The sequence below is a fragment of the Aptenodytes patagonicus genome, chromosome 2, assembly GCF_965638725.1.
Source record: "Aptenodytes patagonicus chromosome 2, bAptPat1.pri.cur, whole genome shotgun sequence".
Classification (NCBI taxonomy): Eukaryota; Metazoa; Chordata; class Aves; order Sphenisciformes; family Spheniscidae; genus Aptenodytes; species Aptenodytes patagonicus.
Window position 1 is genome coordinate 94700466 of NC_134950.1, and position 15815 is coordinate 94716280.

General features: G+C 37.8%; 1 protein-coding gene across 1 annotated transcript in view; it reads left to right on the plus strand.

The window, feature by feature from the left end:
* GMDS (GDP-mannose 4,6-dehydratase) overlaps positions 1–15815 on the plus strand; it is a 430502-nt gene that overhangs the window by 192398 nt on the left and 222289 nt on the right. The window contains exon 7 of the mRNA XM_076330453.1: positions 8158–8285. Within this exon, the coding sequence (XP_076186568.1) occupies positions 8158–8285 (128 nt within the window). The remainder of the gene's footprint in view (positions 1–8157; positions 8286–15815) is intronic.

Sequence of the window (15815 nt, forward strand, 5' to 3'; positions counted from 1 at the left end):
TACACTCTTTTGCCTTCAGTAGAAGTAAATGAAAGTTCTTTTTATCCCTGACTTGAAGTGAAATGACACATTTTATACTCAGAAATTTGCACATTAAAAGTTAGCACTAATATGGGTGCACAGAAAGACACGGAAGACCTGTGCAAAACTTTGATTGTACCGTGACCCACCACAAGCTGATGTCCCAGCCACCTGGAGAGGCTGAGAGACCAACCAGACTTAGTCCCTCAGAGGTCAGAAGGTCCCAGAAACTGTATTAGTCAGTCATGTGTCACCAGGTAGGATTAAAAGCCTTGCCTGCTTCATCTCAAGGGAGTGCTAGGGTAAAGGCTGAATGTCTCAGCTTGAACCATCAAACAGCACCTTTTTTGATGTGCTACTGGTTGCTGAGGGGATGGAGGAGGGGAAAGACAGAGAGAAAAGGAAAGGGGTTTTAAATTTAAGGGCACAGATGTCTGAACTTTGATAGCTATTTAACAAGATAAGTTAAAATCAGTTTTTTGTGCAAGTTGCCTTAGACTGCATGATGTTTCCATTCTGTACAAGTGCTGGATTTTCCTTTTGGTTGCATACATTTCTAGCTATTGTAGCACCAATTCAGCAAAGCGTGTACTTAACTCCAATTGTTTACACACGCTTAAACAATATAAAGAGTCTGTGCTGATGGGCAAGCACACTCATGCTCACCCATAGCTCATACATGCAAGGGCTTGTCTACTTCTGTGACAGTTTAAATGAGAGGTTTTATTCAATAACATTAATTGTACAATTTAAAAAACATGGCTTAAATGGGTGTTAAATCAGAGTGGCTAAAGACATTTACCTTTGTTTTAAAATGTAGTGTATATGAACTGCGATTAAGAAATCAAAGTGAATAGTTTGGAGCAAAAGGTTAAGTTTTCTGTAAGCGAAACGCTGCTCTGTTTATGTAAGTGCCATTAACAGCATAAACTTGGGAACAGGAATAACACTTTTACATATTGTTTTCAGTATTAATGTTTGGGTTTTCCTTTATAAGAATCTTTGATGCCTCACCTTTTCCTGTTCAGTGTACAGTTCCTGAGGGGAAAATATTTTAATTTAAGAAAAATTATGTGGAGGAAATATACTAAAATAGCATCTTTTGCCCAGCAGTTATTGCTGGTATGTCACCCTATCCCTTTACCAAGCCCATATGATAGATGTGAGATGTGCAATTAGTCCTGAATAAGGGTATTTTGAATGTGAAATCTAATAGCTTTGTGTTACACATTACACATGCAGATTGTCTGCTAATTAAATGTCATTTTTTTCACAGTCACTTTAGAGAACTGCTGCTGTGTAGTCATAGGAATCATCCTGTCATTGTTCTTTGGGAGGTGGAAACCTCTATCTGTTTGTATGCAAAACAGCCATGGAGAGTTTAAAGCCCTGATGACAGATTCCCGGTGGAGGGTTAGCTCCACTGAATCACAGGGGAGCATGGCTCGCTGTGCTGTGACAAATGTCGCCTTCGATTCTCATCCTCGGGTGGTGGTTGGTAGGTCTCTCGCCCTACTTCCATGCGCCTCTTTAACGGCGCTTATTAGTTGTCCCTCCAGGTAAGCTTCGTGCTGTCCTTCCGCCCACTGGGAAAAAGAAAACTCTCCCTACTGTCTGCATTCCCTCCCAATTTCTGTACCCTGTCGTTCCTCACAAGATTGTCTATCACTCTTATTTTCCCCTCAGATAAAAATCATTAACTTTTGTTTCCTCCATGCCTAGTTCATATGACCTCCTGTTGCCCTCAGTTGTCCAAATGTTCTCCTCAGTGTGCAAGTGGGTATCAGGGGCAGAGGTGCTCTTGGGCTGAAGAGCAATAACCCCCTCCAGTGTGCTGCCCTCCTGCTGCTGATGCTTTCCTACCTCAGCACACCTTTACCTTTCTGCCCCAATCTCCTCATTTTTAAAATATAGGTAGTAGTATATTTTCCATTACCCAAGGAATTCCTTCAGAAACTGTGGTGCAAATGGAAAATGGAGCCAAGCAGACTTAGCACATTTTACTTTTGGCATTGGAAAGTTCAAAAAGTGTGTCAATATATTATAAAAGGAAATAATTCAATTGATATACCGATTAATGTCTTTGTTAGGAATATTTAAAGGAATTAGTACAACTTCATTTCATTGAAATCACACATTTTAAAGTAATACCAAATGAGGATCACTTGATAAGGGGGGGACAATCCTCATGTTATTGGACCATTGCTTTCAATCTGTCATCTGTGGATTTTATTGTTACATGATTATTTCCCAGGGGGTTGATGAAGAATAACCTTTAGAAACAAGCCTATTATCAGTAGCTTTATCTTTCCTGTTTAGAGATCTCACGTGTCCACTAGAAAATAGTTGGGGGTATGAAAACTGAAAATGTTTGAAAAACATTGCAAATGTATTAATCTGAGAAACCCACTATCATAAGGTACTATTACAATTTTAAAGGACAGAGAAAGAGACGAAATATTATGATGAAGCAAAGTATTTCCAGCTATGCTATACAGGATTAAAATGTAAGGATTAAAGCACTATATCTCATGTTTCAGGAACCAAAACGATTTATTGCTCAGGTCAGGAAGATGTTTCCTATGCAGTGCATGACTTTACAATGAGTTGCTTATGAATCATACCACCCTTATTTCATATATATTTCATTTTGCAAAAATCTGATTGTGGACTTTCTGGCAAGCTCATCTAAACATAGCTGTACTTGCTGTGTAAAATTTGCAGGATATTATGAAGAGCTGGGAAGGAAAAAAAATCACTTTAATAGTGATTTTTTTCTTTGTTTCCAAACAGTGATGTTTCTACTTTGTATAATTGTTGTTCTGAGAAGAACAATTTGTTATATTAAATTGAGTGTGGATTCACAATTAAAATGCATGAGTGTTTAACACATACTAAGTAGCTGCTTTACCAGTTTTACCAAAATGCAGTACTGTATCAGTTGTCTCGATCAAGATACAGTTGAAAATTCCATTTAAACCCAAAATATGGAAGGTTAATTTAAAGATCTGTAACTTGATTTTTCATCTGGTTTACACTGACATAACTCCATTGACCTCAGAATAATCGTGACTGATTTTCATCAGTATAAGTGAAAGGAAACTCTGGACTTCTTTTCTTAGAAAAACTGGGTGTTGCTTTGTTTTTTAATTTCAGCTTGTTACAAAAATGGAAAAGCTTCTCATAGAATGGAAATTATGAGCAGTGTGGGTTTTCAGGCAATCAAAACATTTTAATGATCTCATTAAATGTATCATTTACAACATATATATGTTAAAAGAAATACGTTCCTTTGGGTTAGTGGAAGCACTGGGTACACAATGTGTTTGAACATGTTAGGCTTCCACTAGAATCTATGCCAGAACTGTAGAAACTTGGAGAGAAAAAAAAAACCCACCCTTTTTCTTGTGCCAGCATCTTTAGAGACAGAAACCTTTTTATCATATTTTATGCAAAACGAAGAAAAATATTTTCTTCGGAAACTGTGCTAGGACTGCATCTCAGCTGATAGCATTTAATAGCAATACTTACCTATCAGATTGACTGTTATTCTATGAAATGACTAGGATTAATGGTGGATTTTCTTATGTATGAAACAACTAGTGTTATACAAGGATAGCAGTCTTCCTAAGACCACAATTTTGTCATCTGTTGAGTTTTGTATGTAGCCTTGAGAGCTTGGAAAATGAGGGTTCTTGAAAAGAAATAGTTACTATAACAGCGGCTCTTAAAGCTGCTTCAGCCATTTGGCTGCCTCTTATAAACGACAGATTCTAGAGAAGAACACCTACTTCAAACAGCCAGTTTCCTGATGATACACAAAGGGTGAAACCCCAGTGCCGATAAAAGGAATGGGGTACTGATGCAGAGACCCAGATTTCTTTTTTCTCGGGGCATCCAGCTTTGGAACTGTAGGGTGCATTGAGAGCGTGCTTCCTAAAGCAATAATTTTAAAGATGTGTTAATGAGAGAAGTGTCCAGCTTTCAAAACTGTATCTTTGCCAGATGTAGGCAACGTCCTTCTCAGAGGGATGAGCTGCGCGACCTGTTTTCCACCCTGAGCCAGGTGGCACAGCAGGCGACAGGCCTGGGCTGGAGAGCCAAAGCTATTGCAGTATATTGCTGCTATTTCTTTTTATTGTAGTATTGTTCCTATAGAGGTTTGCTGACAAGTTATATGTTTTACAGATCAGGTCTGCTTGATGAGGAATCCTTGCTTGAAATCGTATCTAGGATAAATCGGGTTTGTAAATCAGACCTTATGGTTCCTATTGGAATGCTAATGATCTCAGAGGGAGGGCTTGGGTTTTGAAAACAAATCTAAGCTAATGCCCAGGGTTCCTGAAAGAGCTGTTAATATCATGAAAACTCATGTTTAAAGCCTCTTTTAAAATGTAAAAACTTGTCAGGCACTGCTCAACCAAGGCTGTTTGGAACTGATGAAATGTGTGGACACACCAAAGCACCCTTTGCAACGTCTGGCCAGATCGCTGCTGTACAGCAATTCCAGTGCTGTCAGTAGCGATGCAAACCAGAGCATAATGTGGCCCATCGTGGTTTGGATGTATTTGCTGCATGGATAACTATGCAAGGCAGTTAGCCCAGCGTGCTTGGCCCTACTGAGGGAGCAAGAATGACTCTTCTCTTGGTTACGGTAGGATAGTGAGCTTCCAGAACAGTGCCACCCTCACCCATTTTGAAAAAGTGTTCAAATAAATCAAAATACATAACATATTTAATAGAGTTTTGAACACTCCACATTCATTCGTACTAGGTGTGAGCAGTGAGGTGTGTTTTACAAAACCTCTCTGAACTAAGGAAGCAGTACAAAGCCAGGAGACAAATGTGGGACTCGGACATCTCTCTTCCCCGCAAATCTAAGCTAGTTTCTGTTGCTACCACCAACATGTTTCCATGTGAATTAATAATGTTAGTAGCATAATAAAGTACGCCTTATTCAGCTGTGATCGCTGGTGGCATTTTAGCTGCTGCATCACCTTGATCTGATGAAAATCAACATAAAGGGTGAAGTGGCTAACACACCAGCAGCTCTGTTGATACTCTTGGTGGCACTAACTGGCCATTCTATGGAGGAAAATGCTCTTGTAGGTTCAACATTAGCAAGTCCTCAATACCTCCTGAGGAAGAAGGAAGCTAACCATTTCTGTGTCTCAAAAGGTACTTTGTATTCAGTTATATAAAGTTATCTGTAGCACTCAGCATAGACCTTTTAGATAGAATCATTCCTGAGGAAAGAGACACTACGTCCGCCAAGTTTCAGGCCAAAACAAGATTTTATAGCCCAATTGCAAACCCATAGGACAGGGCTTTATAATGGAAATGCTGACATAGCCTTAACTATTTTGTATGACTCCAGTGGGCATCAGCTTATGTTCTAGTTATGATGTGCATTTAATGGCACGCAATCAAACATATAGTGTAATGGGATATTTTAAGATACTGTGTTTGAAGAGAATCGGTATTTAAATATTATTTATGAACGATGTCATTTAAATGCTACTGAAATGTGCCATTCAGTCCTTGGTTGCATGAAAAAAAAATTCTAATCACATTTCTCAGAATGAACAGTAGCGTAGTTTTCTTCCACAGCTTCAGTGCTGAGACAGTTCCAAGAAGAGGGTTGGTATTATTTTGTTGAACCCTTACTGGAATATTTCTGGAAAATAATGGTTTTCATTTTTCAGTGTGGTGCTCTTTAATTCTTCATTTCAGCCTTTTGAGGTATATTCTGATTTTGCTTGGAGAAGATCTTTGAGGATTGTTTCTCTCCAGTTATCAGTGAGTCTGCAAGAAGACAGCAGTTACTAGTATTTGCTGTGTTGTGCTAGACGAATCTGCTTTGTCTTGTGCAGTATCTTTCATATATTTCAAGTTGATAGCATAAAAGTTCTCTCTCTCACACAACCTAATACGCTGCTTTTTTTTTGTGCTGAGGAAGTGGTTGCTCCAAAATGGAAGCTGCCGTTCATTAGTCGTGTAGGTCGACAGTAAAACTTGCTTTAATGCAGATGATGACTAGAACTCTCACTGCTTTTACTGCAAATGGGAATGTAGCGTTGAAAGCAGCCAGTTTTGCTTATTACTCAGTTGCAGTCTGGACCCTAAAACCATATACTTTATCCTAGAAAAAAAGCTTCTCCTTCAACTGTTATTTACTGAATAATAATGCTAATTGAAATTATTTCAGTGCAGAAGGTTAGGAAGTTTCAGAGCTAATCCTAATAAGTTTGTGTAATAGTTTGAATCTATTTTCAATTAATTAGTAATAATCTGCGTGAAGATCTCAAAGCACTTTGGTAACACTAAAAAATTGAAACAATCTTTGGAGAAGTGCCAGTCTGACTAAGCCAAAGAAACTCTGTCACTGGTTTCTATTAAGCCAGAACTCCACTCCTGCTGCAAGCCTGTCCAGCCAGGAACAGGGGAACGACGGTACTTTGCTTTCAGAAGTTGCAATAGCAGAGTCACAGTGTTGGTCCTTTGGTTGGTGCTGGTTTATCTTTGGGATAATCATATTTCTCCTGTTGAGTATGCAGGGTGCTGTCTGGGAGAAGGGCTTGGGCTTTCATCCTGCAGTTGACTCATTTGCCCAATTTTTGAGGAACATTGCTATAAAAAAGACTCCCCAGTATATTTTATTTCTGAAATTTTGCAAATCACACTATTTTGTAAGCTTCCTTTATATATAAACACTTTTTCAGGGAATATGGAAATTATATGATTTTCATCCTTTAAAAAACAAGCACAAACTGATATATTCTAAACGGCTAATAACTGGAATTCCAATTAGTTCAGCAGTTGACAGAAAATTAAAATTCTATCTTATTCCCGTGGTAAGGTCTGAATTATTTAATCGCTTCATTCCACATGGTTCTTACAGGTGCGCTGTTTTTTTTTACTTTTGACAGAGCCAAATGACACAAAAAGGTGCTGTGGTGCTCTTGACTTTACAGGAAAAATTAGTAGTCTGGAAAAGTCATTTCACATTATTTAATAATTTTGCAGCAGTCTATCGTTTGTTTGACAGGAAACAGAAAATATTAGAGATGCATATCTCAAGAGCAGAGTTCCATAATGAAAAAACCTACATATATGCATTGAATGTACAAGCTGCACTACTTAGGACTTTTGAAATTTGCTAAGAGCATTTTACAAGTGCAGTCATTTTCACTAACTTTCCTGCTTTCCATTTGGATGAAATATCATCTGTCACCACTCAATCATATATTTTTTTTTTTTTTTAGCTATTAAAAAGGCATGTAATTTTAATTTTTGTGGCCCATTAGTGTGCAAACGCCATTGGGCTTGTTTAGCCTGAACTCCTGGTCTAAATTCAAATCCCTCTGCTTTTGAGGAGACTGTTGACCACATTTTAGAAACACAGCCATCATAATTTAAAAATCAAGATGTGAAAATAACTAGAAACAAGTATTATTTAAAGCAACTCTACAGGGAGCAGAAATGGGTACACAAGTTTTCCAAAACAATACAGTGAACAAAATACGGGAATATCATAAAATAATGTACAGCCTTCAACTGATAAAGTTGAAATCACAATTTCATGATCTCACTGAACATGGGGGACAAAGAATCCCAAAAAACTAGAAAAGTAGAACGCATTTAACCATTACAGTCCTTTGGAGAATATGTACTATTTGGATAGTCACATTTTTTTATTATTAATAAACTAATTTATTCAGATATATGCATTCCTTAAAAAAAATTAAAAAAAAGAAAAAAGAAACAGCAACAAAAAACTTGAGGGTGGTCTAAGATGTCTGTCTTCTTTATGTAACCTTTTGCATTTTGTGTTTAAGAACTGACATTCCAAATGATTTTCTTTGGCTTTATGCCTGGACTGAATACCAAGGCAGCAAATTAGGAATGCTTAAGAAGTCCCACAAAGAAAGATGTTTGCTGTGAAAGTGCAGCTAATGTGACACTTGGCTGGAAGCTTCTTAGCCTACTCAACCGATAAAAGATGGCATGGGTCTAGGTGGTGTGAGGGGAGTGAATGGACTGAAACTACCATGTGCTGAGCGATACGAGGTCTTTCTTGTGGCCAGTTATCTGCCACTGTGACTATGCTGATACTACCTTTTATTTCTATTCCAGGGGCTAACTTTGTTACTCGAAAAATTAGCCGATCGGTAGCAAAGATTCACCTCGGACAGCTGGATTGTTTCAGCCTGGGCAATCTGGATGCTAAGAGAGACTGGGGCCATGCCAGGGACTACGTTGAGGTAAGCTGTGGGCCACGTGCCTTTTTCTGAATCGTCTTCGTGGCGGGGGATAATGCTTATTGCTGTAACTTCAGGTCATGGTCCACGGAGGGCTATCTCAAGATGTTTTTGCCTATTGAGGCCTGTTAACTTTGTCTTTCTCTTGATTTCAGACTAGGGAATTTAGTAACACAGCAGTCTACCCCAGGCATGACCTGAACAGAAAAATAAATCTTTGGGTTTACATTCCTTGACTGAATTCCTTGGGGGAGGGGGCTGATTATAAAGTGGATCTATTTTAGAGTATTTCTCCTATTGTTTTGACAAATTTTATGACCCATATTAAGATTGTAGCAAGATGCAGTATGACCTGAAGTCAAAGATCCTGCCGGAGGTTGGTGTCCTTTATTATAATGAGGCAAGAATGATGTATATATTAATGATCAAAGGTCTAGCTGGCTATACATTAGAAAGAAGCATCACAACGCAGTTGTGATGGCAGGCATTGCAACGCATGTGCCTGCATCTAGGGTTTGAAATGTTTTCGTAGTCAGGATTTGTTTCTAATTTTATTCTATGCATCTACTTAAGCAGACAAACAAACAATACCCCTGTATTGTATTACAAGGAGACGTGAATGACCATGTAGGAAATATTGTCTTTTCCCCAGGAGACTTTTGTCCCCATTTTGGTGCTTAAAGATTTCCTGTGGTCATTGGACTATTTCTGTCTTTTAATAATTCCTTGCTGGGAAACCGGATTTGGCTTCACCATTCATTGATGTAGTCTAAAAAGATGATGACTGTTTGTTTTGTTTTTCTATATTACAAAGTAAGAAGTATTTCAGTAGGAAAAAGTCTGATTGGGGATTTTTATTGTAAGTTGAGATTTAAAAGGTAAAATAAAAGGTGAGCTCTCAAATCCTGTTTACGGTCAAAAAGAAACAGCAAGAAAAAAAAAATCGTAATACCACAATATAGTCTTTTGTTCTGGATGATATTTAAAAAAGTAAACAGCCATATCACCTTGGCATCAAAAGGGTTACATCAAGTAAGCGAAGAAGGTGATTTTTGGCAGCCGCTATAAATAAAGTTGGCTTTTGGTTCTGCACTGCGTTTGCATGTAAGGTGGTAAGGGCACCATGAATGTCACGACTGCCTCCATGACTATTGTTTTATATTTGTGGCTACAACATTAGTTGAAGCAGTTAATCCAGTAAACCATCCCAATCATCTTTTTAATGGATAAAACTATAGTCAAGAGTGTTCATAAAGTCAGTTACCAGGTCTCAACTGAAAGGAAGTAAAAGATAAGTCAAATAAAATGATCAGTTGCATGAACATAGTGAGCATAATTTGCTAACAGGCGTTGGATATTCCATAAATTCTTCGGCTATTTCATTCCAAGACAACTTGTACCAGATCATAAATTGTGGGATGAATTCTGATGTCTTCTTCCATAAGGGAAATCCAGAATAACCCTCTTGTGCCTAGTGGGTCAGACCCTTGTCCTGTGTTCAAACCTTTAAAAACAAAAAGGAAATGAGAACAAGTCTATCCAGAAGAATGACTAGTTTCCAAGGCCTTTGGCCTCCAGAAGGAACGTAGTTGTCCAAGGTCTACAGCACGAACACATGTTTGTTGTGTAAGTAGCGTTCCAGACCTTTCAGCTACACGTTTTGGGCCTGTCCCAAAATCTTCTGGAAAGAATTCCTCACTAAAATATAGTTCATTTTGAGTATTTCTCTTCCCAGAGAGGCACCCCTTCAGATAATGGGAGAGTTATTATCAATTCTCTAATTCCCTGAATATTGTGGAAATGTGGTTACAGGCAGCCTTCTAATGGCTAAAAAAGAGAGTAACTTTAAACTGGAAATAAACAATTATTTGAGGCTTTAATGGACTGGAAAGTAGGGCTTAGAGATTTAACATTGTTCAAATAAATACATAGTATGTTAGAGAGCATGATCGTATTTACAAGCATTTGGGGAGCTTCCTTAAGCGTATGGCTGAACACATAGGGATATATCTTATCCTCTCCATATGTACTTTTAAATCCCATCGATATTAATACAAGTAACACATGTGCGTATAGACTAGACCATGTACTGTGTTTTCTTTCTCCTTATTTCCTTATTAGGGATAATAATAAAACCATAAATACATTCCTTTTTGTTGTTTTATAAAACATTATGGGTCAATTCCTGGTCTCATGAAAGTTGATGACCAAACTCCCATTGACTTCATGGAGAGATCGTATCCTGTATGTATTGGAGTGGAGAACATCTGGTGGTTACAAAGCACAAGCAGAAGTCAGGACTCTTGAGCTTTGATCACATGCGTTCATCCGACTGCCACTGTGATTTTGGGCAAACACTTCTGTATGCAGTAAGGCATGAAAGCGTGTGCCTGCACTTAAGCATGTAGGTCCCCACCAAGGGACAGGCTGCCAGCGTGCTCAGTGCTAGCTGTGGGTTGAGGTCAGCTTTAGTAGCAGATGATTCAGAAGGTTGATGTTTAAACATAGGCTTATATCAGGGGAGAATAGTTGGAATAAGTGTTTGATTAGGTTTTTGAGCCGGGACTTGAACTGCCACCTGCAGGAACTGAAAATCAGGTACAGCGGCATTGTGCTGGTGAATGAAAACCGGGAAGTCTAACTCACTAGAAAGAAAGGTTTCCATTCAGTGTTTGAAGAGAACAAAATAGAAATAAGTAGGCATCGAAAAGTTGAGGGGGGAGGGGGGGGGATTATTGGTTTTATCCTAAAATTATATTAGTAACTCTTAACATTTTTGCAGAAATTGCTACTGCCTCTTACTCCCCCTTTCTCCATTTTTACTCTACTGTGATCCAGCATAAGTCTCATGGGATGGTATTAGAGATGATGATCAATGCCACTGAGCTGGAAGAGGAAAAACAATATATCAGTGCTATTGATATATGAATCTTCTGCGTGCTATTTTGTTTTGTGAGGGTAACATACCTTTTATTTGTTGCAGAAAGTTCTAGTAAACCATCTGCTAGGTGTTTTCAAATATTAGTACAATAGCAAGCCTTAACAGTCTGACTCATTTCTATGCCATTTATAAAACACAAGGCATCATATAAATTTCCTCAGACACTCACCCAAGAGTCTTATTTGAAATAAATATAGATTCTCAGAACCATTTACCTTGGACCATTAAAAAAATGCCCATCGATCCATCACTAGTTGGTTGGTTTTTTTAATTTCCTACATGCTAAATACTGTAAATGAAGTAGCGAAGGTATTCCTGCAACTGAAACCTTAATGTGTTGTTCTTGGGGATGTAATACACATCTATTTGTAAAGATGTAAAGGGAAAGCCAACAGATAGAACAGAGTCATGTTGGAAAGTGGCTCTGGGAAAAGAGCGAGTTCGTATTAGAGTTCAACAGCTGAGGCTTTTTCTTCCTTTCCTTCAGTTTCCTCTTTATCACCCACTGATGCTCAGGTTGCCTTCTGCAGTTGCACTGCCCACACCTCAGTGTTGTCCAGAGAGCAGAAATACTGCACTGATGAATGCTGTGGAAAAACCTATCGATATATATCTTGCAAAAGTAAAAAAACAAGTCAAAAGTAACAGTTTTAATAGTCTTTAAGTATTCGTACAGATCAGAAATATTTTCTTTTGCCTTCAATAGAAATCCAGCAGTATTTCAAGCAATAATTACAGAGGACTCATGACTGGGTCATATTTGGCTCCAATTCAATTAATTACAGGTCTAGCTAAATGCTTAAAATTAAGCATGTGCCTAAATTCATGGTGAAATCAGGGACCATTTGATGTTCTAAATGTATGGCAATCAGCTTCTATTAATTTATATTTAAATAATGTAAAAAAAAACAAGCAAAAAAGAACAGTTTATAAAGAAGTGAAATAGTAAGTTATTGTACAGTGCAACCAAGCACATTAAGAAACTGTTTCAACAGAGACTTTCCATCTTTTTTTTAATTGGTACTGGTGCTGATTCGTACTTTGTGATTAAAATGCGCAAGAAAATGCACAGTCATTTTTATTGTCTTAAACCATTTTGCACATGTTGAAATTGAGATAATAAAATCTAATCTACAGTGATGCCTTCTGTGTTTAAATCTCCAGTCAGCATGACCTGGTGTTTTATTCATGATTCTTCTATTCACCATTCTAATAGGTAGAGACTGACCATTGGAGATGGCTGCTACTATTTCTGTTGTGGGAAATCCTTTCCTGTATGTTTGTGTGTACATGTCAATATAAAAACTCTTGCCAGACAAAATTATTTAAAATATTACTTTACTCTTGTGCATAAGAAAAGGATTCAGCCAGCGAGACTGTTGGCCGAGGCATTTCTAGTTCTGTTTTGTTGTTTTCTTGGAGTATTGAGGATGTGTCGTCTTTTGAGATACGTTTTACCTTAGTCTGATGAGACTCAAAGTTTTTTCTGAGACATCCTTTCATCAGCCCGGTGGAATACTTGCTTGTGAGAGTCTTGCTTTGTTGAGGATTGTTGGTTATAAAAGGAAAGTCATTTATATCTGTCTGTGTAACTATCAATACCTCATATAGTTACGAGATTAGCTCATGAACTTAAAGGCATGCTTTTAAATGAGGATTACCCTTTTGTTATGGACTGAAGTAAAAAAAGTTTTTCCCTTCTTACTGCTTAGGTTTTATGCTCAAAGTTAATAAGTTCTAATAGAAGTTAGGAAATAATTTTAAACCGTCAATGCTGGACTTCTTTGAGTATGAGGGTAAAGATTTTTGAGCCATCCAGGTACTCAAGTGTATTTTGTGTATTTCCACATTTCATTCCAAGAAAATGAGAACTTTTTCTTTCCATCAGCTTGCTTGAGCTGGGATAATTAATGGCTCTATTAAGCCAAATTGATCTTAAAATTATATCCAATCTGCTCTGATTAATGTGATGATCCACTGAACTGATTATCTTATTGCTGCCATCTAGGTGAAGTAATTGTGAGAGCAGCAGGGCTTGCATGAACCTTTAGGAGAAAAGTTTGATAGACTGTGCTCCTTTGGAACAACTACTGAACATTCATAAAACTCTTGATAGGTACTTGCTGAAGCAGTATCCTTTCTAGAAGCACGTGTGTCAGAGACAATGACTATTCCACCTTAGTTTCTTTCTAGTAGTTTAAAAATCCGTTGTCCTTTTTATAAGATGTAGAACTAAGCCTCATGCTGAAATGCTTTTTGGGAAAACAACGTCTTCCCAAAGGAAGTAAGCACTTACAGATAGCAGAATATTCTTTGATTTCCTCATGTAAATACTTTGGGCGTGTGGAGGTATGATGTGTCCAGGATAAAGGAAGTCACATTTGACCATGGTAGTATGTTCAATCATCCACGCAAATAATGATCTAGTTCTCAGGATACAGTACAGCCAATGTAAGTGGCCACAGCACAGATAACTGGTCTCAAATGAAAGATGCCAAATTGCTTTGTGAAGTTCACCCAGCACTGACCCACAGGCGCTGGCGTTTGCAATAGAGCCGCTTCTTCATGACACAACGAGAGTGCTGGAACAGCAGGTCCAAGAAGAAGTAAAGAAGGTTGTCTTCCCTCTGGTTGGGTCTACAGGGAAAAGACATAGATAAGTGGATTGCCAGAGTCAACTCATGATGCTGTTGTTTTAGTAAATTATTTGCACACGTTGCACCTCAGCTGAAATGTTCCAACCTTACAAAAGAGTTCAAGTCTTGATATGAGGTGGTAGATGGCATCACTGGCCACAAAACGGGCATTTTCCCAGCATGTGTCTCATGCAGAATCAAAATAGGATCCCGTGAGACCCCATTGTCATTTCTCTCTCTTTATTGCTGTCCAGGCAGGCTCCATCAGGCTCCCTGGACTCAGTAAGGCACCTATGGTCCCACTTGAATTCTGGCTTCAGAAACCACTTTTAACTCTCTGGTTTTAGTTAAGAACTTGGGAGTCGGACTGAAGACTTTGAACATTTTCTCCAAGGCTATTTCTGAGCAGTACCAAGATGAACTGTCACAAATGATAAGCATATAGTGAAGGTCTCCTCAGTGTACATTTCTTCTGCATTATCCCATGCAAGCAGAGAAAAAACAGATATTTAAATAATGATGTTTTCTTTTAGTTAAAGCATGATTTGATGCCAGCAAAATGTAAGTATAATTCTCAAACATCTTCTTTCAGATTTTGAAAATATGGTCAAACCTTCCCTTATGAAGAGAGAACACATTTTAGAACAACTGAGATAGTAAAAGTTTTCCTTTTCTATGCCAAATAAAAGCTTACATTTTGCTGAATAAGGCTGCACAATAAAAGAGCTTATAATACATTTCTTTCAGTGCATGTAGTTTAGATTAGACTTCTTGACTATTAGAAATAGTTGCAATTCCCAGCAGAGTAACACACTATCATCTTAATTTTACTCATGCAGATGATGTCTGCGTTAAAGAAAAACAAAACAAAACCAAGGCCTTCATGGTTTTTGAAATGAAGTCTGTAAATAATGTGATTCTAAATAACTACAGCACAAGTGAGAAAATTCAAACATGCTTTGTACATGTGTGCGTGCACACACACATGCCACCTGTATATATGTGTGAATGTATGCATGTTTCTGTGCGTGGAAGATTTTGTGGAAATTATTTTCAATTTCATGTATTTTAAGAGGTGCACATATGTGCTATTTTCTGTTTAAGTTTGATATGATTGCTAATAAGAGATTCAACAAGAAAGTAAGTAGTTTATTACAATAGACATGAATGGTGTCCATATTTAATACATAAAAATGAGGAAAGAAAAGGGCTTTAATTGCAAGATGTAGGTGTTCTGTCTAATGCACATCGTATGGTATTGATTTCTAGCAGCAGTGCCTCCTGTAAGTGTTGCTGTTAGACCTTTTCCTTTCAGAAAACTATCCTGATCTATTTCAGAACTACAGCACCATTTCCCCCTTTTTATTTTCTTGCAGCCATTTTTTATGTGAGGGGAATATAATTGTAAAAAGATTTCTTTCTTATTTACATAAATTTTCCTTTAGCTTTCTTTTTCACCACTTTTGTGTTTGACCTATTAGTGTTTTTAGGCTTTACAAAGCCAAAAAAGTGCTTTCCCCAGCAAAACCATCTGGTTTAGTTTCCTGTGCCTCCACAATGATATGTGTATTATTATCAAGGCCACCCCGGTGGTTTTCTAAGTGGTCTTGTTACAGCGGTGGTCTTACAATTCAATTGGAGTGATGGAGAGGTTAGACTAAGGCTTCTTTCAAGTATAAGGTTTCCAGATTGATAAATTATGTATTGTTGTCATATTTCTGAGACTGACCTATTACGCCATTGTAGCTTGAATGCAGTATCTCTTCAAATAACACAACTACAAGAGTCCTCCTGACAAATTCTGTCTTTGCAGCATGTACTACTTGTAGAATACCAAATTGAGGCACTTTTCAGAAGTAACTTTAAATGCATGCTGTGTTCCTATGATTTTAGTGTTCTGCTCTGTCTGGCACTGTGTGGAAAAAACAAGTAAAATTATGACAGGGTCAGTGTTTA